Genomic DNA, 24990 nt, shown 5'->3' with positions numbered 1-24990 from the left:
AGAAGCTTCTCTTGCAGCTTTGTAGTTATAGAAACTGGGCTTCCTGGTTAGCATCCAAACTAAGGCTAGAGGTGCCTGTTGATGTGGGTGACTTTGCCTGTGTGAGCTAACACATTGTTAAACATGTTCTACAGTTTGTTGGTGCTAAGGTAAAGTATACTTTTTACAACTAGTTGATGCCAAGGCTGGTTATCTTAATTAGGTGGTGTGTTCCCAAGAACTGCTTTTCTTGTCTGTGGTTATTCTGTGTTTCAGGATGGTGTTTGAAATTTTCTGCCACCTCCACACAGAGTATGATAGGCCTAGGACAGCAACTGGCCAAGATTCATACAAGAAACACAACCTTACTTTTCCAGTCTTTTTGCTGACTCTGGTATTCTACTGAAGAGGCAAGTGGGCTTCTTGATTTGGTAAGCGAGTCTGTCTTAGACGAAAGTGTTTCCCTGCTAGTCATCACCACCCTATGTTTTTTTGACTTTGCTGTGTTGTGTGTAAGATTTTACTGGGACACTTCTGCAGAGTTTACAGAAACAGAGATGTTTTATTACTAAATGCTGCCATGCATAGTATTTGCTTACTATTTGTAGAAGTTACAGTTAGTAATTTCATGAGCATTGATATGGCTTATATATATAAAGATCTTTCTCTGAGTCACTGTCTGAAGATGGGAGAATAACTTCCCAGTTATTTTATCTTCTCATGTTAAGATTCATTTACATTCCCATGTGCAAGTGAAAAAACACGTCTACGCTCCTGGATACAGGTTACTTTTTCTCTTATGGCCAGTTACAGTTTGTTTCTATACTTCTCTGTGTTGAGGCAGCTCTTGGGCATTTCAGTCTCTGGAGACAGACCTGCAGTACAAACTTCTTGGAGTTACTATGTTTTCATACTTTGATTATTCTGTTGGCGTTAGAAAAGCAAGTCTGCTGTTCATGACAACCTGTCAGCTGCCAGCTCTGCTTCCTTCATGCTCGTGTAATGCCACGTACCACAGTAATTTTTCATGTACTATAGGATATGCAGTGATTTAAAAAAAAAAGACAAAACCAAACCAAAGCACAATGTCCAACCGCCACCACATTTACAATTTAGTGTGTATCACTAGTTGCTCAAATTGCATCCATTCTCATTGGGTTATTTTTAATCACTTTCCAAGCAGGGCCTATGAAGAATTCTCCAGTGTCAGAGGCTTCCAGCCTGGGTCCTTGCTGCCACTGTAGGATGCCTGTGTGATACAGATACTGCAGTCCGAGAGATGTTTTGAGACTTCCTGTGCAGTTCAGGTATCAAAGAACTTCCTCACACATCTGTTAAAGGTTTTGCCTCTGTTCTTGCCTTCTTTCAAGTTTTTGATGCTGCCTTGTTATCTACCTCTGGAGTTTTGCTGCTGGGGATTGTAATTTTCCCTGCCATAAGAAATAATGTGCATCTGATTGTAATGCTTCTGTTACCATTGCAAATCATCTCTGTAAACACAAGCAATCCTTTTATTTATTCTGTCCTATTTCAGGAATGTGGGTTCTTCCCACTGATAAACAAAAGTAGTAATCCTCAACCCTGCTCTATTCCTCTCTTAACACCCCAACTGATGAGAAATTACTTCTAACTTTCTATTTTAAACATGCTTCATCTGTTGAATTTTTATATTGTTTTACTCATATGGTTTTCATCTTTAATTGGATCGTTTTCTTGTTACATCCCATCCATTTTATATGGCTTAAAGCCAAAATAAGACTCCAGCTATCTTAATCAAGTACCAGCTACCATTATGTTTAGCTCAAGTGCTTTCTTGTTTACCCCAGAATATATTTCCCAAGGATGGAGATCTAACATCTAGGTTCTGTTCTTAACTTAAGGGTCTTAACAAGCAAATCGTTTTGCTTTGCTCTTCTAATTTACAGTTAAAATGTGGAACTTCTTGTACACCTTGTGTGTTGTCTTGTCAAAAGTTTGACTTATGTGCTTAAAATCAGGCAAGTGTGGGTGTAAAGAAGGAGCAGTGCATAGTGGTTAAAGCACAGTAGAGGATACTGGGGCTTCCTGCCCTGCCAGAGTATTTGCTGTGTCTCCATTGCAGAAATTGTCACAGTACCAGTTCTAGGAAACCATCCTGAGGGGAGTCAAGGGGGTCTTTCAGTAAATCAAAGGACACTTGTTACCTTGGTCTGAGGGGAAAAATTTACTTAGCATTAGATTAATTTTATCTGCTGTTTTCCTGTACGTTGTGTACGCATTGGATGTCAGTACTTTGGGCAGTTTTCTCTTTCATTCTATGATACATCACTGGAAGTTGGCCCTTTAGCCCCGGTTTCTACTAGGATGTTTCTGTGGAAAGAAGGCATTTATTCTTGGGAGACAAGGGGTTAGTGCTTGTTTTAGGGCCTGCAGGAGTGAGTGCCAGGATCTGACCTCTGAGGAGACAAGGAGAGCTGCAAGCCACAACTGAGCTGGTAAATCCTCTGTAAACCTTGAGAGAGTCACTTGAGGCCACGCTGCTCCCTGGGCTCGAGCACCTGGGCTGTGCACAGTAGGGAAAGCTGTGCCAGCCGTGCTTGCAATCTCTTCCTCTTCCTTCTAGAGATATTGAAGCAGATCAATCTGTTTTATTGTCTTTCACATTCAAGAACTCTAGGAAATACTGCATTTTAGTAGCTGTTGAAAATGTAACCACTTATTTGCGTCTGGGGTAAATTACTGTAAGGCGCATTTAGGGTGTGAACTCTTCCCAGCAGCCTGCCTGTAGAAAGCCTTCTGAGAGCCCAGCTGGTGCTATTCACTGTGACAGAACAATGCTTTTTGTCCTCCAGGAGGCAGGTTCCCTTTCCTTTCCAGGGCTTGGCTGTGTCTCATTGCTGTGATAAGAATGCATCTTAGTGTTTCTTTTTTCATAGCAGCTGAACTGAGTTGCTGGAGTGAGCTGAGGCCATCTGTCCTGATGCTGGAAAGGAAGAGTACAGCCTGCTGTCAGCTATCTTAAGCTGCTGGCAAATCAGTGGTGTGACGTGGGGGACTTAGGAAGGAGTCTCTCGCTGAATTGCAGACCATGGTGATTAAACCAGTCTGCCCTACTTGGCATACTGGTTCAAGATGTTGCTGTTTAGTGGGGAGCCTCCCAGTAATACAGACATGGCTTTTCCTGCCTCTCTGACTGGGTTCTCCTCCCCTCTTCCACGTTAGTGGGTTTGAGTCTGTAACATACTGTTTGGAAAATTAGTTTCCTGTGTAGTCAACAGAAAAAGTCATGGAATCACTGAAATACTCTACTGAAACATGTTTCCTGTGCTAAAGGAACTGCAAAACCTGCCAGGAAGTGCTGTGTGATAGGAGTATGATTTGTAACATTATTTATTGTAAGTAGTCACTAATTCTGCCATGGCTGGACAGCAGAGTTAAGATGTTAATGCTTTATTAAATCATTAGTACTAGTATACAAGCATAAATTTGTTCTTAATGTGAAGTATAAATCAAAAAAGTTATATTCTGATATACTCACTTAGTTTTGCTTTGAGAAAGAACAGAATGAGCTCTCACCTTGCCATTCCCCAGACAGGTAGGTTTGACATTTTTGAACTCCAACATTCATCTCTCATATCTGAACACTGGCTGCTTTATGGCACTGTTTTTCTACCAGCAAGGTGTTTTTTCATTCTCACTGTGCTCTGGGATTTAAGGAATTAGAGGGGAGTAAGGCAGCTGTACCATAAGCTTAGAAGCTCATTTCTGACCTGCTTTATTCTTGTAGCTGTATCCGTGGCTCTGTGTGGAGATGTTAATGGTGACATTATCTGGAGCACAGCCATTGACCCAATCTTCTGATCTTGCAAGAGGATCAAGGAAGACATCTGCACTCATGCAGAATTGTATGAATGTGCTTCGGGCTTTATGCAAGTGCAGGGCCATCTGTATAGGCTGAATCTATAGATTTTATCTGGGGACCAGGCACGTGTGCTGAGAATTATTTATTCCATCCATTGCTCAGTCAAAATACTGTGCAAAACACATGTATAAGAATACACAATGCCAGGACAACTTTAACTATTGTACTCTGCATACATAAAGAGCAAGTCACATTATTTTTTAGAAGCTTAGAGCAGATACTCACATTGTATGAGCTCTAAAAGTTTTCTACAGTGAAAGACAAATCCATTTAAAAGGAAATTGAATAGAATATAACTCGGTCTTGGAGTCATGACTTTCCTGTCTGATACCTTGTTCCAATTTAAATAAATAGAGGGTGGAATCCTCATTTCTTAGAGGCAATATAGGGTTTAGTAGGAAATGCTTCATATTTTAGTCTGTTGGATCTTTCTTTCATTGAAGATTCTCAGCAGTTCTTACCCACAGAGGCAGGGTTTTCATAAAGAATGTGCAAGATGAACTGATGTTGATGTTTGTAAGTCAGAGCAAGATTATGTTCTATCCAAAAATCCAGTACAAATAAAACTGATCAACCACAGGGTCTTCCTATCCACGGGACTTTCTCCAAGGGCTCCTCCACCAGTGTCAGTATGTGCTGGGCACTTCCTTAGGATGTACCATGCAGGCAGCATGGCCATGAGGCAGGTCATTAGAATTTCACCAATGTCATTGCAGTTAAGGATGGATTCCTGCCTCTCTACCATTTCTCTCCAGTTGCTGCAAGGCTTGAAGAGACACTCATGATCTAAAGAAATTATTTTCTTTCCTCACAGGAACACAATAAGCCCCTGTCAAAACAATCAGTTGTTTATTCTGATGAATGTATGTGATTATTAAAAACAGAACAACCTCTTGGAGAAATGGAGCTTCCATCAAAACCTTACAAAATTCTTCCATTACCTTGTTTGGAAATGAAAAGGAGTTGGGGTAGAGAATTCTTTGTTTTCTTTTTCTTTGGAAACATCCTTATTTGGCATCTGTAAAGCATTTACATTCTCTAGTTCTGGATCAAAGTCCTTTCATGGCTCATGTTACTTATTTCCTTCTTTAACTGAAGCACAGAAAGAAAAATGGATTTTTTCCTCCCTCAGGCTTATAGTATAAACCATTGTGAAAAGTCAAATCCTAGTTCTTAGCGAGGAAGTAGTGAGCATAAGGAATAAAACATCACCCACTTCAGAATGAAGAGTCTGTAAGTGCAAGTCCCTATAGCAGTTACAAAGCATGTAAGGTAAAATTTAGTAAAACTAAACTAAGTTAACTGTGCTGCTGGATTCTTTCACTCCTCATGTTCCAAAGGTTTGTGCTCTTCAGGGGAAGACCTTTGTTCTCCTTGGTCTATGTAGCAGCTAATACAGTTGGCCAAGTATTGGGATACAAACTGCGGTTGGACCAGGCACTAGAAACATTAAAAGCAAACCACAGTTTTCTTCATTTGCATGAGTAGCAGGATGAAATTTGGAGTTGGCAGAAGTATTTTCTGATAGAAGAATAAGAAATCCTGTGAATCAGCTATGACACATTATCTTGTTTTATACTTGCAGGAGAGTGTAGATAGTTTTGTTTCTGAATGCAAAGCAAGCTCTTTCCAAGTCTGCCCCTCCCATGGTTCTGTGCTCCAAAGAGCGTGGTGTTTCTGCTTATTTTCAGAGCTGTGCTGGCTGTTTGCTGGCTTTCTGCCTTTTGTGCACACATGGAGCTGAGCCCCATCACCCCCTTCAGTTTGCAGACAAGCTTCTAGGCTGTGGCCTGTGACCTTGAATATTGGCTCCCTCCTGTTTCCAAGTATTGCTACAGCAGAAGTGTATATAATGGCTGGGTTTGATTTATCTTCTAGGAAGAATTTGGATGTATATCAGCTTTAGCATGGCCTGTGATGATGCAATTAGCTTGAGGTAGGCCAATACCATAGTCTATGTACCCTTTGCTCTCCTGGAAACAAATCATAAATTCTCATCTATATTTTAGTGTGTTCAGATATTTAAATTGGTTTCCTTCACAGACCTTAATTCTGCAAGGTTCTAGTCTAGCATTTCCTTGTTGTAAGGGAATGTACTGTAGTGCACAGCATGTTTTATACCTAACCATAAAGCAACATGGACTACAGGCTGTTGGGCTGATTTGTTTCCATTAGCTTTCATTCAGCAGATCTGAACTTATTCCAGAGTTCCAGCATTCCTCCAAAAATAATGTTACTGATACCCCCTGTCACATTGTTCTCCCCACAGAGCACTGAAGCACATAACTTCTCTACTGCAAGGGAAAAAAACCCTCCTTTTGGATTATGAGCTGAACTCTAACATCAGAGAGAAACACAAACTATCACAAACAGTGCTGCTCTCTCCTTGGTGGCAACTGCATATTGGTCACTGTGTGCTCCCACACCCCTTCTAATTAAATGCAACTTCAGGAATGGCTTTTCATTCTTTGTGTGACAGGAAAATTTAAATCTTTTGCTTGCTTTTGGGCCCTGTGAAAAATATAGTTGAGTCTGGGGAAGGAATTTGCTATCAGAACGTTCCCAAATCTTACCTGGGTCTTAAGAACTGGTGTTGGACTCTTCCTGCTCAGGCATAGGCCCTTTCTTCCTCTCTGCACACTGAGAAGGGATGAATACAGATTCCCAATTTTGCTTGTGCAATGTTCTTCACTTTCAAGACTGCAACCTTGGACAACTGATCCAGTGGTATCTTTCCAAAATTATTCTGTTTCAGCTGATTGATTTCAACACTGCTGGCATGCATCCATTGGTGTCCCATCTAGTACTAGTACCCTAGTACTAGACAGAAATGAAGATTATGCAGATACTGTGAAATGAAAAGACCAAGGACATGAAATCTTCCTATATTAAAATAATGATGATTTCCTGATGCAACTGAGATTAAAAATTGGTATTTTATGTTAGTGTGACAGTTCAATAAATTCATTCTTGAGGATGCAAGTGAGAAAGAGACTTCAGAACTAGGGATTTTAAGTAACTAATTGCTATATCTTATATAGCAAAGTGATGTGTAAAGAGAGGTTGGTGTAGTGTCCATTTGAACTCTTAATTATATCTTTCTAGTGAGTGTTACTAATTAGATTAATATAATTTACACAAGTACCTGATGTTTCACTCAGAGGGGTACAGGAGATGTTTCAATGTAACAGTAATCCTACCCCCTGGAGATCATTTGCTGAATTCTGTCAAGGTCAAGCACACTTCACAATGTAAGTCAGTGGAAAATGAGGATTTCGATTAAACAAGAATACTTCAAAGCTGGCAAATCCCTTCAGACCATGAGCACTGGAAGATGCTGCTTTAAAAGCCCAAAAACTTTTTCCCTGAGTTGGAGTGGGGTGCTATCACTAGGATTGGAATGCTTGAAACTCATACATACTTACACTATGCACAAGGAAGCCCTAAACATACTTTTTTAATGTCTTCTGTTTTCATGTTTCCCCTAAAAGGTTAATGACATAGAAGATTAAAGATATTTTATATATCTATAAATGGAATAGGGCTGAGAACAGAAAATTTAAATACTGAGCTTCCCTCTCATCTGGTTTTACTCATCCTTCTTTCTTCCTCATTTCTTTTTCCTCTTTTCTTTTCCTAGTACTTTAGTATGAGTTGGTATAGAGTGTCTGTTGTGGTGGAGTCCAGACTCCACAGCCAAGCCTGCAGCTCCATAGTGTGGTGAAGTGTCTTAATATGTTGGCGTTCTTTTTTGGTTTTAATTTTTTTTTTTTTATTTTTGTGGTTTTTTCTGTTGGAAAGATTAAAGCAGAATCAGATAACTTGGTGTTTTCCAGGGAAGAAGAGCAGGAGATAAAAGTAAAGACCCCAAACAGCAAAGTAACACAGATCTCTCTGGCCCTTTTTATATGACACAAGGCAGTAGACTTGCCTGGTTTCTAGACTGAACACTGGATTATGTGAAAAATTGCTGAAAATTATTGCAGTCTCTCTTCAGGAATGGTAAAGATGGGTATGTATTTTTACAGGCCATTAACATGTTGCTGTAAGAACTGAAGTGAGACTAATGCTTTCTACTGTCAGTGAAATCTTTCTCTTTTTGCAGAGATGCATTTCTAGTCTGCTGTAACCACAAAGGAGTTGACCCAGTTTAGCTTTGTGTAGTTGTCATCTGCCTTAATTCCTCCTGTTTTCAATACCCAGTACTAATTACATGGACATGTGCAAGAGAGGTGCTAGCTCAGACCAACTGTAAGGACACCTTAATATACGAGGGCGTGTTTATTCCTTTTTGGTTAATGCAGCAGAAGGCTGTAATAATTGTAATTCCAGCTTTAAATTCACAGCTTCTTATTGTATCATATGTCCATGCCTCGCTGTGCATTAACTACATGGCTGCAGAAGTATAATCAAAAAGTATTTGCAATGAGAGGAGGCCTGTGTCTGGGTAAGAGGAGGTGTTTCCAAGGTCTCCTCTTTGCCCCTCTCTGCCCTTATCAGTGGATTGATTCACTTTGTTTCATTCCACACTGTCCCCACCTTTTCCCCCTGTCCCATGTAAATATTAAACAAGTAGATCTAGGAGGAAAAATAGCTTAATGCAATAAAAAGAATCGCCCTTGGGAAAAAATATCAGAATAAATTTCACCTTGTGAAAAAGAATCATACTAAAACAGAAGGAAGAAGAATTTGAGAGGGGAATGACAGGCAGCTTGAAACATCTTCTGAGATGACCACCCCCTTCCCAGCCCACAGTCACCCTGTGTGCTGGAGCAGTGCAGGAGGAGAGATGGTGACGGCAATAATTAGTTACTGTCTCTGGTATTCTGCTTGCCAGTCTCCTGCTGTGGCCAGTCTGCCCTTCCATTTCAAATTCTCACAGCTCTGTATGTTTGTGCTTGTTTCCCCTACTGCAGACACTCATAATGATGCTTATACATCACTCTAATCTGACTCCCACTGATCTGTGAGGGGGAAGAATGTGCAGCAAGATGTTCACAAGCTGCTGTTAGAGGATAGGCAACAGGTAGAGACCAGAGGCATGCCGGGTATCTGAAGTTATTAGAAATGGTTAGAAATAACAAATATGTCTTCTGGTATCAGTTCTGTCCTTCATCCGTGCTCAACAGTGGCAAATAAATGCTGCTGAGGAATATGCTGACTGTATTTACTTAGCTCTCTTCATGAGGCAGGAGCCAAACATATGTCTAGGAACAATTGGACCCTCCATCTGTGAGTGATCAGGGTGCTTAAACACAGCAGCAGCCCTGACTTTAGAGCAGAAAAGAGAAGAACCCTTCCCCTGCCTCTGCTGCTCAACTGTGCAGGCAGAGCAGGAGCAGGGAGGAGGGTGGCAGTGTAGACTTTTGGCTGCCTTAAAGTGAGTACATCCTGTTAGGCTGCAGAAACATCAGACCAATGCAGAGGTCTGTCTGTTTGAGATGCAGGAGGGTTTGTAGGGACAGCAGATGATTCGCTGACATGTTTGTATTGCTGCAGGAGGAACAGGGTGGGGGAAGAACTCTTCAACCTGCTCTTTTGTATAGGCTGTTCACCCACTTCCCACCCATGTCGCAGCTCACTACAGCATGTCAATACAGTACAGTGGATTTATTTCAATGAGATTGCTTTCTTCCCTGATACTGCATGGGAAGCGCATAACTCATAACAAACAGTGAGTCCGTGGTGGCAGAGTAATGCTCAGAGCAGTAGCTGGTGGCCTTTACCTGAAATCCTTCCCCAGCTGTGACAGAGGGCGCTCCTCACAAGGTGGGAGAACTCCTTGTACAGGCAGCGAGCCAAGCGCCATGAGGAACAAGCACCATGCAGGAACACTGTGGCATGAGAGAGAATTTATGGTGCATCTCTCAAGTCCTAAGCCAATACCTAAACAGAGACTTGCACTATTACCCCGTATGAAAATGACACATGAGATCTTCACCAAGTATGATGATGATGAAGTCCTGTTGAAGTCCCATGCCTAGATTGAACTGTGTCTGGGAGTTTTGTTGAGCCCAAGCAGGTATAAGAATGTTGAGAGGCTTTCCTGACACAAAATCTAAGTGAGGAAGTGTCTCATGTGTATATGACTGCTGATAGCAGATGGCTAAACAATCCAGTTTAGGTGGAACTGGAGGAACTTTGGTTTTGCTGGGAACAAAATGAAAAGGTGAAAAAAAAAAAAAAAAAAAGGCAGATGTCTGTGATACTGGACCAGTACACTACAAAGCCTAATTTGTGGCCAGAAGATCAAGAAATCTAAGTGTGGGCAAAATATTTGGGGCATTTCTTTCTGTTCTTTTGCTATTTTTTCTGTTGGAGAGAAATTGCTTAAGTGCTAAACTTCAATCTTTCATGTTCCTATTTTGCTTTTTAAATATGTGATAGGGTGTTATATTTTCACAGAAGAGTTCAACTTGATGCACAGAACCCTCTTAGGATTGGGTATGGGTCAGCAAGGAACAAATGCACCAGCTGTCCTTAGAGGGTTTTCCACTTCCCTGTCAGAGGCCCAGTGTAGCCATAGGCTTTTTCCTTTCCAAATATAGGTTTAATCCAAGATGACAATATGTGGCAAGCTCAAGTGTATTCTCAGTAAGAATGTTGCACACCTGTTTTGATGGTACTTGTTAATGTCTCAGTTTGAAAAGCCAACATTAGTGCTACAGGTTTGAGAGTTGCAGGGTATGACCATTATTTGAAAATTTAGTTAATGGCTTTGTGACTCTTCTTCATAAAAAGGCAGCTGAGCATATGGCATCATTGCACATGAAAATGTGTCATGGAATTTCTGTTAGGTAGCAGCCCTGGCTAAGAAGTTGTTGAGTAAAATAGCAGAAAAAGCTTTTGTTGATTGTGCATGACTGGAACAGAGTTGTGTGGGCTATTTTGTGAACAGGAGAGGAGGACATTGTACTCCCAGAGAAATCTTGGACTCCTTTACTGTGTGGGTAATGACTGCAACACTGTGACTACTCTTGGCAGTTCATGCAAATGACACTTTAAATGAAAAGTGTAAATAAAATTGTAAGGACCTCTATAAACTGATAGCTGTCCTGTTAATATGGGATGTGAACACTTTCTGCAGTCCTGCATGTTTCTGGGGGCCTTTCCAAGGAGTGGCATTGTAGGTTTTTGGTCCTCCCAGACACTATCCTGTGGGGCCTGGGAAAGAGGAGCTGGCATGAGACTCTGCTTGTTGGGAACAAAAAACTTGAGAAAAATATTTTAACACTGTCATGAGCCATCTCCTCTATGACCACTAGCTTGCATCTAGCCCAGTTATTATCCCAAGCATCTGGGCTCCTCCTGCATCAGCAGATTTCCATTCAGATGGCATTGCCATTGGCTTAGCTCCCTGACAGAGTGTCAGAGGTCCCAAAGAAGGTACAAGGATTTGTACCTGATTTTTGGATCAGAAAGTGAGGGGAGCAAAGAACAAATCTGAAAAATCATTTTCCATATGTATCCACCAAGTTTAACTGCAGGGGGAAGGCTGCAGGGTCGTTGGAAATTGGCCTTTGTAACAAAACAGACCTTTCCTTATAATGGTGAAAATTCCCTCCATTTTCCCCTCCTTTTTTTTTTTTGCTTGCTCTCAACTGGGAGCTAACTTCTCCTTACAGAGCCTGTTAGCAGGCTGCCAAAGCAGAACTTCTGACCTGAACTGGTGGGACATAGAAAGGCTCCAGTCCCTGGCACACGTCTGCCAGCTGCCCTTCTTAGAGTGTGGTTTGACACAGAGCAAATCTCCTGATGCAAGTGTAACTGAGTGTTGTGGCATGAAAGACCATAAGATGAAGTGAAGATCCTAAGAAGACAAACTGCCATAGTTCATATGTTAGGATACTGGCTTGTCTCAGTGTTTTCTTGTGGTTTTTTTTTTTTTTTTTCTTTAAAAGACTGATTTATATTAACACTATTTTACCATTAAGACCCCTTTAAAATAGTTGGAGTCAAAATGTGTTGTAATGTGTTATTTTTAATCCCCACTTAAAATGATGCCTCAAAAGCCTGAGACCAACACCTGCTTCCTTGCTGGATTGGTTTTCTTCCATAGAAGACATTTCCCTTTTTTTAAACTACTTAGAGTCACCTCATTCTGTAATTAACAGCTGAAAAGTCATAAACCACTGTCATATTGGATGTGTTGCAGCGTATGGGAGGTTCTTACTGCAGAATCTAACTTGTGGGAAAATACCTGGCCTTTCTATGACTTGGAGGAGGGGAAGAAGAAATCTTCAGTCCTTTGCTCTTCATTTACATGTCCTTGGAAAAAATGTAATTACCCTCATTACCTTCAGCATGTGTGTAACTCCTGTTGCTGTGTATTGTGCCAATGATTTTAATCAAATCACATGCTTCAGGGATTCAGCTTGTCAACTCTGAGGGGTAAGAAAGAATGTAAATTTACTCCTTCATGGTTTTTTTCCTCTTTTCCTCTCCCCCCCTCCCCCTGCCAGCCCCTGGCCTTGCATGCTTGGCTGTGTGCTGGTGCTCGAGTGACACTGACAGCCAGCTCTGAGGGTGGAACTGAAGTTTCCCCCAGGTCAGCTGAACAGGAACAGTGAATGATGTTCATTTTCCTCTACAGCATGAGGCAGGGACTGTGAGGCTAGTTTGCTTGCTTATTAAACTGTACTTATTATCTAGGACGTTAGTTTTTGAAAAGTGAAATAGTGTATTGAGTAGGAAGAAACTTGGATTGTCAGGAGTTACCAGATTTTTGCAAGATAGCTACTGCAAAAAGAGGTAAAAAAAAACACCCCAAAAGACTCCTGTCGAACAGTTGTGTGTGTTGTATGGGATTTGACAAATGTATTTGCACGCACACATGGAAGAAAGGGAGAGGTTAAGGCTTCGGCTTCTCCTTCTACCCGGGCTTGGGATGGCACGTTCCCTGCTTTCCCTCAGCGCCGTGGGAACCAGCGCGGGCCCTCAGAGCTCCGGCCCTCAGGGGTGAAGGCAGCACGGTGCCCTCGGGGCAGCGCCCCTGCGGCGGGGACACGGGTCCCCCGGCCCGAGGGACAGCGCCGTGTCCCTGAGGGGCCGCGGCCGCTCGGGCTGCGGTGCCCCGGCGCGCAGCAGGTGCCCGGGGACCCCGGCCGGGGCGCGGGGCGGGTCCGTGCGGGTCCCGCCCGGTCCGGCGGCACCGCCCCCCGCGCTGCCCGGCGGGGCGGGGGCGCCGAGAGCCCCGGGCGGCCTTCGCTCTGCGGCGCTCCGGCAGCGGCCGCCGGCGCGAACAAAGGCGGCGGCGGCAGGCGGCGGTGGCGGCGCGGCCGTGCGCGGCAGCTCGCCCGCCCGCCCCTGCTTCCTGGGCCGGACCAGGCGAGGCGGCCCCCGCCCCGCCGCGAAGCGGAGCTGCCGCCGCCGCCGCAGCAGCGCCGGTCGTGGGGCGCGCTCGCCGCCCGTCGCGGGAGCCGCATGTGCGCGGGAGCCGCGGCGGAGGATGGCCGTGCTCAAGCTCGCCGACCAGGTGGGCGCCGCGGGGCGGGCGGGAGCGGGCGCAGCGGGCGGCGGGCTCAGCCTCAGCTGCAGCCCCCGCGGCGGTGCCGGCGGCCGGGGACGGCCCTTCGCCCTGCCGGGGGCGGCTGTGGAAGCCCCTTCCCGGGAGGGCGCCGTGTGGTGCTGGCTCCCCGCTGCCCCCCGCCCGCCGAGCCGCCGCCGATGCGCTTCTCTTCGCTTCCCGGCGGACATTGTGTGCGGAGGGCCGGGGGCTGGGGGCCGGGCAGGGCAGGGCGCAGCTCGCCGGGGTCGCGGCGGCGGCAGCCGGTACCGGGCGCGGGCGCTCGCCCGTCCCCGCCGAGCTGTCGCCCCGCGGTCCCGGGTGAAACCCTGACATCTCCCGTCGGTGGGGTGGGATGGAAGTGGATGTCGGCTCGTTTCGAAAGGCCTCTTGGCTCTGCCTATCCTTCCTTTGGGTTTCTCCATCGTTTATTGCCGTACCATACGTAGAAATCATTTTTCCTGTCGCCTTCTTACTTAGGAAGTGCCTCTTCGGATACGCTGTTGCCGTTCTTCACAGGCTACTAGGAAAACCCGTAGTATTAAACACTTGGATCGTGTTAAATTTAGCAATGGCCAGACAGCTGTAATCAGTGTTAAAGTATTTCTTATCACTGGTAGCTAGAAGCATTTATAAATATTTAGTAAATTGATATTATGACGCCCACATCCTGATTTATCCATATACTCTACCAACTGTTACACACTTTGCGTGCTTTAATCTGCTATTTTTAATTCAGCGTGGTCTGCCTGTGATGTGCAGCGTGGGTGTCCTGCAAGCCTCAGACCCTTCCTGTGGGGTTCACAAGGACTGCCTGCAGCCAGCCCCTCTCCAAATACCCCTACTTGGAGATCACAAGCCTTGCTCGCAGTCTATTTATGCTTTTCCAAAAAAATCTTACGCACACGCAAAGCTGCCACATAGCACATTGAAAAGAGTTTTGAAAGCAGAAAATGATAAAGCTGCTTCTAAAGTGAAAGCGATACTGTGGGACCAGCCTATTATGTGTTTGCATGTGTAACAGAAGGCGGTATTTATGGGCTGTCTCCTGACATGTCCCTTGAATATCCTCGTCTTTAGATGTGGTGCTTATGACTGGCAAAGAAAATGTTTCACACCATGAGGCTTCGCTACCCCATGGTGCACAGACCAAGTCTCATAAATAAGGAGATTCAGGTAGGAGCCATGTGTTAAAAATCCAAACAGCAAGCATTAATATTAAAAATACATGTGTTACAAAGAACCAAAATTGTACCATTTTAGTGCTTTTTGCATGTTTAGTGAAGCCCTTGAATTTACTGCCTTTAGCGTTTTTAAACCTTTGCTGACATCTTACAGTGAGAATTTTGCTTCAGCAGCAGAAGTCAAAATAGATTTAAGTCAAGTAGATCACATCTTGATGGGGTCTGTAATGCTGTAGAAAAATGATAGGCTGTTGTCTTAGGGTTCTCTCTTTTCGTCTTCTCTAAGAACCCTTAAAGCAGAGGGAGGAGGCTCCTTAGAGCTGTGACGCCCCTGCAATGTGCCTACTTTGACAATGCTCAAAATTTTGGTGAATGCTCATCATTGTTCCTGGTCTGGCTGTGGCCTGGGACATAGTAAGACAGGCTGATAATTCTTCTTTGTGGACATATGTTTCCCGTTGTTTACAGAGGGATATATTGGTCTACCTGTACCCATCCTACTGGATCTCTTTTTATTTCCTTAATTTTCTTCAACAGATCTTTTTTCTTTCGCCTCTGAGAGACTGGAGGAGGGGGAGGATACATTCAAAGCTGGCTGTGGTGCTTCCTCTTAAAGCAAGAGCAGAAGTTTTTGTGTGCCCGTTTCTGTGTGCTTGCAGCTGTTGCTGGTGGAGCCATTCCCACCTGCAGCCTGAGCAGTGTAACCAAGGCACCGGGGCAGCAGCTCTGTGTGCATCAGGGCAAGCTCTACTTCTCATCTGCATCAGAATGGAGGAGTGCTGTCCCCAGGCTGGCCCACCTTTAGCTGAGAGAGACACAGTAGCAGCAGCCCCATGTGGTTACAGATAGACTCAGTCAAAACAGAGGTGAATCTGGACCGAAGAATGATGTGCCTGGGAAGATTTGCATTCCTGTAACAACTCCTGCACGTGCTCAGACTCACTGGGGTTGTGGGAGCAGGCTCCTGCATTTCTTCCTGCTCTTGAAGATTGAGGCAACTGTGACAGTGATAACTTGCAGTGATTCAGGAAATGGTTTCCTTTTCCTTAAATATCAGCGGCCACAGCTCACAATGTCCTGCAGTGAAATTTGGAATATGGGGGACATTCCACCCGCCCCTGCAGCGGTCAGAACCTGGGCTGCTATGAGTGCGGGCTGCTCTTTGTGCACTGAGTGTGAGGTGCTTCAGGTCTTAGTTGTGATGCTCAGGGAAGGTTGACTCTGAAACCAAGAGCTCTCTGCCTGTCACTGGGATTTCTGTAGCACATGCTTCCTTCTGGACCCATGACTTTTTTGACCAGTGAGGAGAGCATCATGTAGGATATGACTAGAGAACCTCCCTGCTGGGAGTTTAAACATGCCTTTCTCTTAAGTGATCTCTTTCCTCCTTGCTTCCACGCTTGGCTTTTCTTACCAAGTGTGTCTAACAGCAAAGATGGTGTTCAGACAGATGAGAAATTAATCACACTACTTCTCATTTAGGCTTTGAAGACAGACAGATGTTAATTGTTGCTGCTTTCTTGATATAGCTGAAAAGTGCTAAAGTACTGCTACACTTAAACATTGAAAGAGATTATCAGTTCTTTTGGCTGCGTTCACTCGTTAGGCAGGAGAGCTTAGTTTAAGAGTTTAGCATTAGTTTAGCTTACTTGAATTTGCTTCCAGTGATGGTAATTATTAGCTCATCAATTGAGCCAAGAGAAACCTGTAAGTGATTTAACCACAGGAAGTGTATTCTACCATCGTTTGTTTCTAGATTAATTTCTTTCAGGCATGTAACTGCCACTTTTGAATGACTAAATGTTAAGCTGAAAACAAGTTAAAATAATTCATAAAATTTAAACTAATTCATAGGATTATAATCTTTGTGCATAATGGTGTCTGTGCATTTGTAAACATTCTGATATTCTAAATTTCTGTTGTCATATTCAAATATTGTAAAACTTGCTCTAAATCTTAACACATGTATTTGGTCCTTTTTTTAACCATCTCTACAATGAACGTTAATTGCAGCTAGCATGCAAGTTGTTTTAAGGACTGAAAAAACTTTTTTTTTTTCAATTCCAAGAGTTACTGCTTTACTGTTCCCCATCCAAGTTATTTGCTGTACCTTTTCCATTTCGATAAGCATTAGTATTTTATATTGTGTGAGGGTACAGTTGTTTATGATAAAAGCCTCTAGCTGTTGCAGTTAAGCTAGAGTTCAGAAGGAGCAGAAGACAAGTGCTCCAACAAGTGAGCAGCCAGAGGCTTTCAGGTGTGAGTGGTGCTCTCGAAGGGTAAAAGTATTGATCTGCTTGTGACTTTTGTGGCTGCTTTTTGAGCAGCAGTTGTTGCCTGGACCCACCTCTCTTATCCTTTGAGTAATCAGCAGATGTAGGGTTCTTCCTGCTGCCATTCTCCCTGCTTGCTGTCTGCAGTTCTTTGCCCAGTTTATTCTTCATACTTGCACCAAGTAACCTGGTTTCTTGCGAACTATTTGTTTGCTACTTGCAAACTCTTCCAGAGAAAGCCTGATAGCTGATGTCCTGTTGAGTGTGCTTTTCATCTTCAGGGTTTCCACTGATGGTTCTGGGCAGCAAACAGACCATTGCTCCTGTCAGCGCTATGTGTGAGGGTAAAATATCTTAAAATAATTCTGTATGTAAACTTCTGTGATTTGGCTTTTGGAAAATTATTTTGGAAGAACCTTAAATTTCTGTAGTGTCTCCATCTCATTTTCAGTCTTATCTTGCCAGCTGTGGCCTTCCTTGCAGAGTTGCCAGCTGTGCCCACAGGCCTGCAGGTTGTCTCTTTAGCTAACTCCATCCTCTTCTTTCTGTTTAAAGCCAACAAAGTGGTTCTGTGCATGGCTGTTTGATTTGGGATGCCAGCTGTGCCTTCACCTCCGTGGCACAAAGGTGCCCATTGTGCCTGTCAGAGGCAGCGATGGTCGGAGCGGGGTGTGCGTGGGGACATCCTGCGTGTTGATGTCTGTCATCTGAGGCTGATGCAAGCTCTCCACTGCCTATTGTTGCTTGTAGTTGTGCATGTTTGCAGAGGAAATGTATCATTCTGTCTTTGAAAGACACTGAGAAGGTTTTCTATAAAAAAAATAAAATGGGAAGTTGCCTAGAAGTGCAGCCTGTGTAGCTGCTTTTAAGAGGTGCAGTGCTTGGTGGTTTCATGCCCACACTGCCAAATTCGGTGAGAAGCTTGCTGTAAAACTGAGACAGACACAACACAGGCTCTAGCTAGCCTTGGGCCAGTGCACCTGGAGGATCATAGTTTACTGTGACTTCAGTGTCACCAGCCCAGGCCCTGTATGTACAAAGCAACAGAATTACTTTTAGGCTGCCCTTACAAGCCTGCATGTGCATGCATAAGGGTAATGAAGCCCAGATAAATGGTTAGTGTATGTGCTTAGGCTGCTATTAACTGCAAACCCTCATCCTGTCCTTGATTGCTGAGAGTAATGTAGTGTGACTAGAACTGAAAGGACCATTTCTCTCCCTTTCCCAAATGTTTTCCTGTGTTTGACAGTTCTTTTGCTGACCATCAGGATCCTTTTTATTATGGTCACAGAGAAACAGCATTAAACAGATGTTTAAATAATTTTAAACAGATGTCAAAGATCATAAAAATCTGCTGGGCAAAGGCTGGACTTGTGTCCGAACACACTTAAAACCAAAATGAATGCAACAGTAACAAATAGTCTCCTAACAAAACCAATTACATTTCCGAGTGATGTGTGTCTAGCTTATTTCAGAATCATTCAGTTGACAAGAATGTCTTTCTGTGTATCCTTTCTCTCTGACAAGTAAAAAACCTGAGAAAATGCCCCTGAATTTGCTCTATAAAATAAGAGTAATGAACTTGTGCTCTGTGGCCACAGGCAGCCCATGAGTTAATTTTGTGTGGCATGAGATGCCATGATTCCTCCCCTCCTCATATTATGACTAGATAATATTAAGGTGTGTATACTAATTTGCAGTCTTCTAAGTGGTTTTGAAAGGGCTCACAGCCAGAAAGAGATAATCCATTTTAGTACAAAATATCTCAGCCACAAAACTAAGGTAACTGTGAGGAAGGAAGGAGGAGGAATTTACCCACAGGAGTGTGTCTCTATTATTTTGTGTGAAATGAAAATGTGGTTGGACCAAAATAACTCCACTGTGGATGCCACTGTCTTTCTAGAGCCGTGATGTTCCTAGGTATCATGCATACTGTGAGACATGGCTCCGTGCTTTTAAAAATGAAATAAAAACTTGGGAAAAAATGGGATGTGCCAGAATTCCTGGTCTTGTTCAGACCTGTAGGAGTGATTGTTGCTGCCCTTTGGTGTAGATGATACCTTAGCTCTGACACAGAATCATCGAGTTGTTTAGATTGGAAAAGACCTTTAAGATCATAGAGCCCAACCATAAACCCAACACTGCCAAGACCACCACTGAACTATGTCCCTACACACCTTCTAAATTCCTCCAGGGATGGTCCTGTTCAGAGGAGGTGACTTTGGGTCACCAGAGAGAGCAAGATACAGGCTGGAAAAGGAAGCTGCTTTGCTGCTTTTTTGTTTTGTTTTGTTTTGGTTTTTTTGTTTGGTTTTTATTTTTTTTTTGGTTTTTTTGTTTGGTCATGGCTTCTGCAATGTTTTACTTCCTGATAATTTTGTAACTTGTTTCAAGGTAAGAAAGAAGCACTTGAGTCAGGAGGATTTTTGGCGTGGTGTAGTGTGCTCAAGTGTGTCATAGACATTTCCTTAGCAGAGAAATCCTCCAGAAGTTTGCTCTTTGGTAATGCTGGAAAGGTTTGGAGTGGTTGTGCCTAGAGGCCTGGCTGTTTTGAGGGGGGTGTGCCTGTCATGTCAGAGTGTTAGTTGTCTTGAATTGCAGATGGCATCCAGCAGAATTTACCCGCCTGTACTCTCTCGAGGTGTGGTATTTTATTCGTGCCTGACAAGTCCCTCATGACCTTTCCCGGCTCATCTATTAAATGAAGATGTCGTTGTCATGGCTACATTTAGTAGAGGAATAAACATTGCTCCCAGCTTGGGTGCTTGTGTAATGGCTTGGTTCCAGGAAGGTGGTGTTTTTATCTGGATCCTTGCTCGAGTTGGACAGATGTTTTCTGTGACCTGGGAGTAGCAGTGCCCAAGCTGGAGCTGGCTGGTCACTGGACGCGGTGGCTGTGCGTGCTGTGCCTCCCCTGAGGCACGATTTCAGGTCGGTGTCACTCTGTCAGCAGCACCACGCAGCGCTGTCGGTCACATGCTGGGCTGGGGAACAAATTCCTGGAAGCAAAGAAAACTTTTAAGCGTTGTTTCTAGAGGTCTGTGTGTAGCTGATGCTGCTTGTTTGTTGCCAAGAGAGGCAGGGACTGGGATGTGTTGGTGATGGGAAGGGGTTCCCTGTGCTGGCTCTGCGGTCTGTTCAGGGAGGAGCCAGGCCAAGTGCCTTCTCCCCTTCCTAAAGCTGCCCCACCATTAACAGTTTATTGCTTGTGAAACGAGCAGCTTACTCTTTAGGAGCTACTGTTGGGGTTATTGCTGTCTGCAGCTAATAACTAATGCTTCAACTAACATATTATAGTTTCAGGCTTCTTTTTAATCTCTGTCCAGAACTTTTTCCTTTCAGTGGTACTAATACAGGTACTAATACTAATCTAGCGTCAACAGATGCCTACAGGAGCAGATATTGTAGGTGTAAGCCTGTTAGACAAAGGTTTCAAAGTATATTCTGATAGCATTGACCATTTCTTCTGGTTTTTATTCCTGCTGGTCCTGAATGCCCTACATCACATATTTGTGTATGTTGCAGAACGTACAGGTGAGCTAAACTTGCTGACAGACTACCTCTGTATTTTAACCATTTAGTGCATTTTTTGGGCTGTTCCCATATTTAAATTAGCTTTTTTTTATTTCCAGAAGTACATATCTGTCATTTGTCACTTTTTTTGTTAGCTGGAAAACTTGGGCTGGCAAGTTCCCACAGTTGCTGTCTGTGGCTTCAGCCTTTTTTTCTTTGCTGCACAAGAAACATGTAGCAGCATGCTGTTGGAACCCTTCAGCCTGGTGATGGGTGGGAATCAAAGCATTACAAAATTACATTTAAAGGGGAGAAATTATTTTGCAGTTTTAACCAAGGGTTTGAGGTCATTCTTGAAGTTTGCAAGGAGTTGGTCAACAAATTACAGCATTTAGTTGTGGCTAGGTTATTGTGACATTCTGAAAGAGGGTGTGCTTTCTGATGACAGACATTTGCATGTGTTTTGCTTTTGGGGGAAGAAAAATCTTTCCTGTCTACAGATGTACCACCAAAAATGGAGGCTGTTGAATGAATTTCTTCCATGCAGTGCTGAACATCCTGGCCTAGCAGGCTTGTCTGCTTGATGTTTGTTCTTCGTGTTATGAGCTGGTTTTTATATATGGATGTGCATTTTTGTGCTGTAATTATTTGTCAAGGCTTGCTCTTTTGTTTTTAAAAGAATACTTGGGGAGAATGCCCTTGCAAAGCCCCACTTCCCCCTTGCAGCTGCATGCTACTGCATCTTTGTGAGGAAGTAGGCAAAACCAGAGTAGCTGACTGCTGCATGTAGTTTCAACTGATGTACCTGATGGCATCTATTTACTGAGCTAAGGCCTCAGCTCCTTTCCATAAAGGAATTGTTTTCTTATGGAAAACCCTTGTGCTATTGAATTATGTATGTGTAGGATTGCTTCAAGGACCATGTGTTGATATCCTTAAAGGCACAAAGTCTGCAGATAATCTCTAGTGATGAATAATTTGCTGTTTAAGTGTTACGATTTTTATTCTGGCAATTTTCTGGATCTCATTATATGACCTGTTTTTTTGCCTCATCTTGCAGCCTTTGTAATTTTATAGACTTGTTGCTTGAACAAATGTCTTTTGTCCATGCAAAAGCTGTAGCAAAATAGTTGTTTAGTGTCTACTTGGTTGCGTACCCCTAACTATATGTCTCTGTAAATGAAATATTACCAGAAGTAAAGAGTAACTTACAGAAATTTAAGAGTAAAAATGTAAAAATCAAGTATTGCTATCTACAGTATATCAGCTGAAGTGCCAGTCAACTGCACCATTAGGTGCATGAGCTTTCACATTCTAAATATGATCAAATCATTGCTGGGAAAGGAAGTGAGTGTGAATATTAATAAGCTTTTATGTGCACTTCATCATTAATAATGTAGATAATACCATTCAGATGGAGAACATAGCCCATTTTATCATAGCATCATTTTAACATGATAAGCTTCTTGCTTTTCCAAGGTGAAAGGGCCACACATTGCCTTCTGGAATCTCATCCTCAAATGAAGTTTTGCTTTTGGGTGTATCAAATCTAGACCAGCTTTGCAGGAATATGGGGAAGCTGCTTTGTATTTATAGTAACACACTGGTAGCAGCATGGGCCTTGCTGTGCTTCTATGTATGAATTTTTCCCATACTTATAAGAGATAAAAGTGGACATCATGTCCTTTTCACTAGTGTTTTTATTCTTGCTTCTCTAGGTGTTTGCTTTGGTGTTCTTTTGTAATAATGGTTACTTCTTTTGTCTTCTGTGCAATAAGACAGCACAGCAAAGTTGTGCCTGGGCTGTTGTGCCTTCCTGGCTGCAGTAGGTGGGTCCACAGGCCACCAGGCTGGGCTGGTGTCACTGCTGGAGCCAGCCCTCTTGCCGTGGGAGCTGGTGCCAGCAAGGAGCCTGGCATCTTGAAGCTAGAATCCCACAGTATTATCTGGTAAAATGCTGACTTGCTGTGTGATCTTTAGTTGTTTAACATGCCAAGGGTAAGAAATGAAAGAACAAGGGCCTGAAGTACCCCATATTGTCTTTATGCTTCCAGCTGTTTTAATGTGCTTGCCAATACAACATGCAGCACTTTTCTCCAATTTAAAATTAAGAGAGGAATTTATTTAGTCATTGACTCCAGGAACATTTCCAAAGTGTTCTACCAACCAAGTAAATGCGGTGTGCCAGGTTCTGCAACCATTGCTTCTGTTTGAGAGAAGCAGGTTTAGGTTAGTGATCATGTGGCACCCTGCATGGCCTAGTATCAAGGCCCTGAATCAAACCTAGTATGAGGATTTTTTTTTCTTTTAGTGTAAGCAAGCCTTGATCTTTTAGCTATATGCATAATCATGCTCCTCTTTAGGAGATGTGGCCCTCCTTCTGGTGGGGTTTTCTGCAGGTGGAGCCTGTGGCTCAAATAACCTTGGCTGGTCACAAATCTGAGATTTTTTTTAATGAAGCTGCCAAGGTGGCTTTAGAATTTGGAGAGAGGGAGGTGGAAGGAGAAGAGTTGCCCTGGGGAGCTGAGGCAGAGAGCAGGAGGGATGATAGGAGGAGGCAGAGGAGAAGGCAGGCACTGTGTAGCTGGAGGTGCAGTGCTGCTCCCTGATGCCACTGCCAAGAGAAGGTGCTTGTTACCCTTTTCACAGCTGGAGAACTGGGGTGCAGAGAAACTCTGTGACTTGAGGTCAGGCTGAGAAGGGAGCTGATGACAGAGCAAGAGCCAAATCCTGTTCTACCTCTTTCAGTGGCTGATTCACAGTGATGCCCTTCCTTCCTGCAGGTTGTTTTAACACTGTTTACCATGTGGGCTGATGCCAATCTCATGATGTTGCAAGGTGAGAAATGAATGGTGGCATGAGTTATCATAGTACAGTGTTAAACTCAATGAACATACTGGCTTTTTTAGATACTTCTATAAAGTGTAAAATCAGCACTGGTGCTGCTTAAGAGCAAGTGCTCTCTTAGGAAATGGTTTCTAGGTCACTTGGTAGGTGAAGACTTATTCTGGCTGATTGCCATGGGTGGCTGTCTTTGGTCACTAATCCTGTGTCATAGGCTTAGTGTTGTGTCCTGGCAGCACAAATGGTAAAAGTGAGATCAGCCCGTTCAATCAATGCTGCTTGTTTAGCCTAAATGTCCTAATAATTCAGGACTGCCTGAATCTGCCATGGAGCACACATACACATGAAGCTGGGTCGTTCAGATAAATGGAGATTAGCCTCTCAAATCTGAACACTTACTGTCAGTGGATTAGATGGTGCCCTTTGGGTACGTTTCACACAAGGTCTATTTCGTGTCTGGCTCAAACTCAGCAGTCTTAGAATCATAAAATCATTTAGGAAGGAAAATACCCTTAAGATCATTGAGTCCAGCTGTTGATAACACCATTAAACAACTGTCATAGCTGGCACACTGTACAAACTCAGCAGGATACAACACAGTTTTCAGCAGAAATGTTTGTGGTTTAACATAGTGCTGGCTGATTCCCATACCATGTTCGAGTCATTTAGATACCTCCTCAAGTAGGGATCAATACATTTAAATTCAATTCTAACACAGGTAATCCACTTGAATACAAAGCAGGCATTTTAAACCCATTCAGAAACCCCACCCATGTCTTCTCACTAAGCTCTACTTATTACAGGTAAATATTTATAGACATATAATCTAGTCTCCAATTAGAAGAAGTTGCTCCTTCCAGAAGCATTTTCAAGAAGACTGGTGAATTTGTGCATCACCCCTGCTTCCCAGAGGAGTGTTAATTCTTTTGCTGCGAATGGCAGCAAACGGAGCCGAACAGATTTGCCCTCCTGCACAGAGAAGGGTAAGACTAGCTAAACCAGCCATACAGCTAAACCAGCCTGTGTAGCTCCAAGAGTGAATTATCCAGACCTGGCTTCTCTGAGGACGTGCCCACTGTTGGTGGGGAGATCACACAGCCCAGGAGCACCTGCATGCTGTGGCTTGGCAGGTGCAGCTACCTGGGGTGGCTAGGTACAGAAGCCTTGCCTTTATCCTCTTCCTACAGGCATAGGCACAGCTTTCACATTAATCAGGGATTGCATTTGGGATCTCCTGGTTCCTGTTCCTGGGTAGAGTTTGCATGTCTTTAATGGGTTTTTATGCATGCTTCTTGCCCTCCAAGGCAGGTCTGTGATTCACTAGAGGGCTGTCTGGAAAAGGAGAGACAAATGATGGCAAACCACAGAGCAGGCACATGATCTTCAGCACTTCTTGTTCCTGCGGGGCTGGCTGAAGACAGCTCCAAACAACTGTCTGAAAACCCTTGTGTGACTCCTAAGGGATGGCTGTGTGCAGACACATGGTCTCCAACCCTTTAAAGAACTGCACACTTTCAGACAGTTGTCTGGGGAATTCTTCAGTTGGCTCTGTGGTAGGGGCAAAAATTAAAAGGAAGTGGACAAACAGGTGTAATTCAGTGCCTGAAGCCTCCAAAAAGCTCTGGCATAGAGCAAACTTTCTCCTAGGGCTTGTGTACAGCTGCCTGGCTAGGACCAAGCAAATAGGGAAGGCTCTGACCCACAGAAGTAACAAAATCTCTTTATGTATTTTCTTTCCCTGTGAGGTTATTGATCCCAGAAGGGACAAAGGAGTTCAAGTGTCTTTTTGAT

The 24990-nt window shown here is 43.6% G+C and overlaps 1 protein-coding gene across 8 annotated transcripts in view; it reads left to right on the top strand.

Annotated features, from left to right (window-relative positions):
- Positions 1–12588: 12588 nt before the first annotated feature.
- The window catches only part of ANKRD44 (ankyrin repeat domain 44), a 132542-nt gene continuing 120140 nt past the window's right edge, over positions 12589–24990 (top strand). For 7 of the 8 annotated variants that reach the window (XM_069022063.1, XM_069022059.1, XM_069022058.1 and 4 more), the window contains exon 1: positions 13213–13355. In XM_069022063.1, the coding sequence (XP_068878164.1) occupies positions 13329–13355 (27 nt within the window). In that variant the 5' untranslated portion in view covers positions 13213–13328. Of the gene's footprint in view, positions 12632–13212; positions 13356–24990 lie in introns of those variants that run through there. The other variant, XM_069022060.1, reaches the window with a different exon arrangement.

Source organism: Aphelocoma coerulescens, chromosome 7 (assembly GCF_041296385.1).
Source record: "Aphelocoma coerulescens isolate FSJ_1873_10779 chromosome 7, UR_Acoe_1.0, whole genome shotgun sequence".
Classification (NCBI taxonomy): Eukaryota; Metazoa; Chordata; class Aves; order Passeriformes; family Corvidae; genus Aphelocoma; species Aphelocoma coerulescens.
This window is presented reverse-complemented; position numbering and strand designations above follow the sequence as displayed.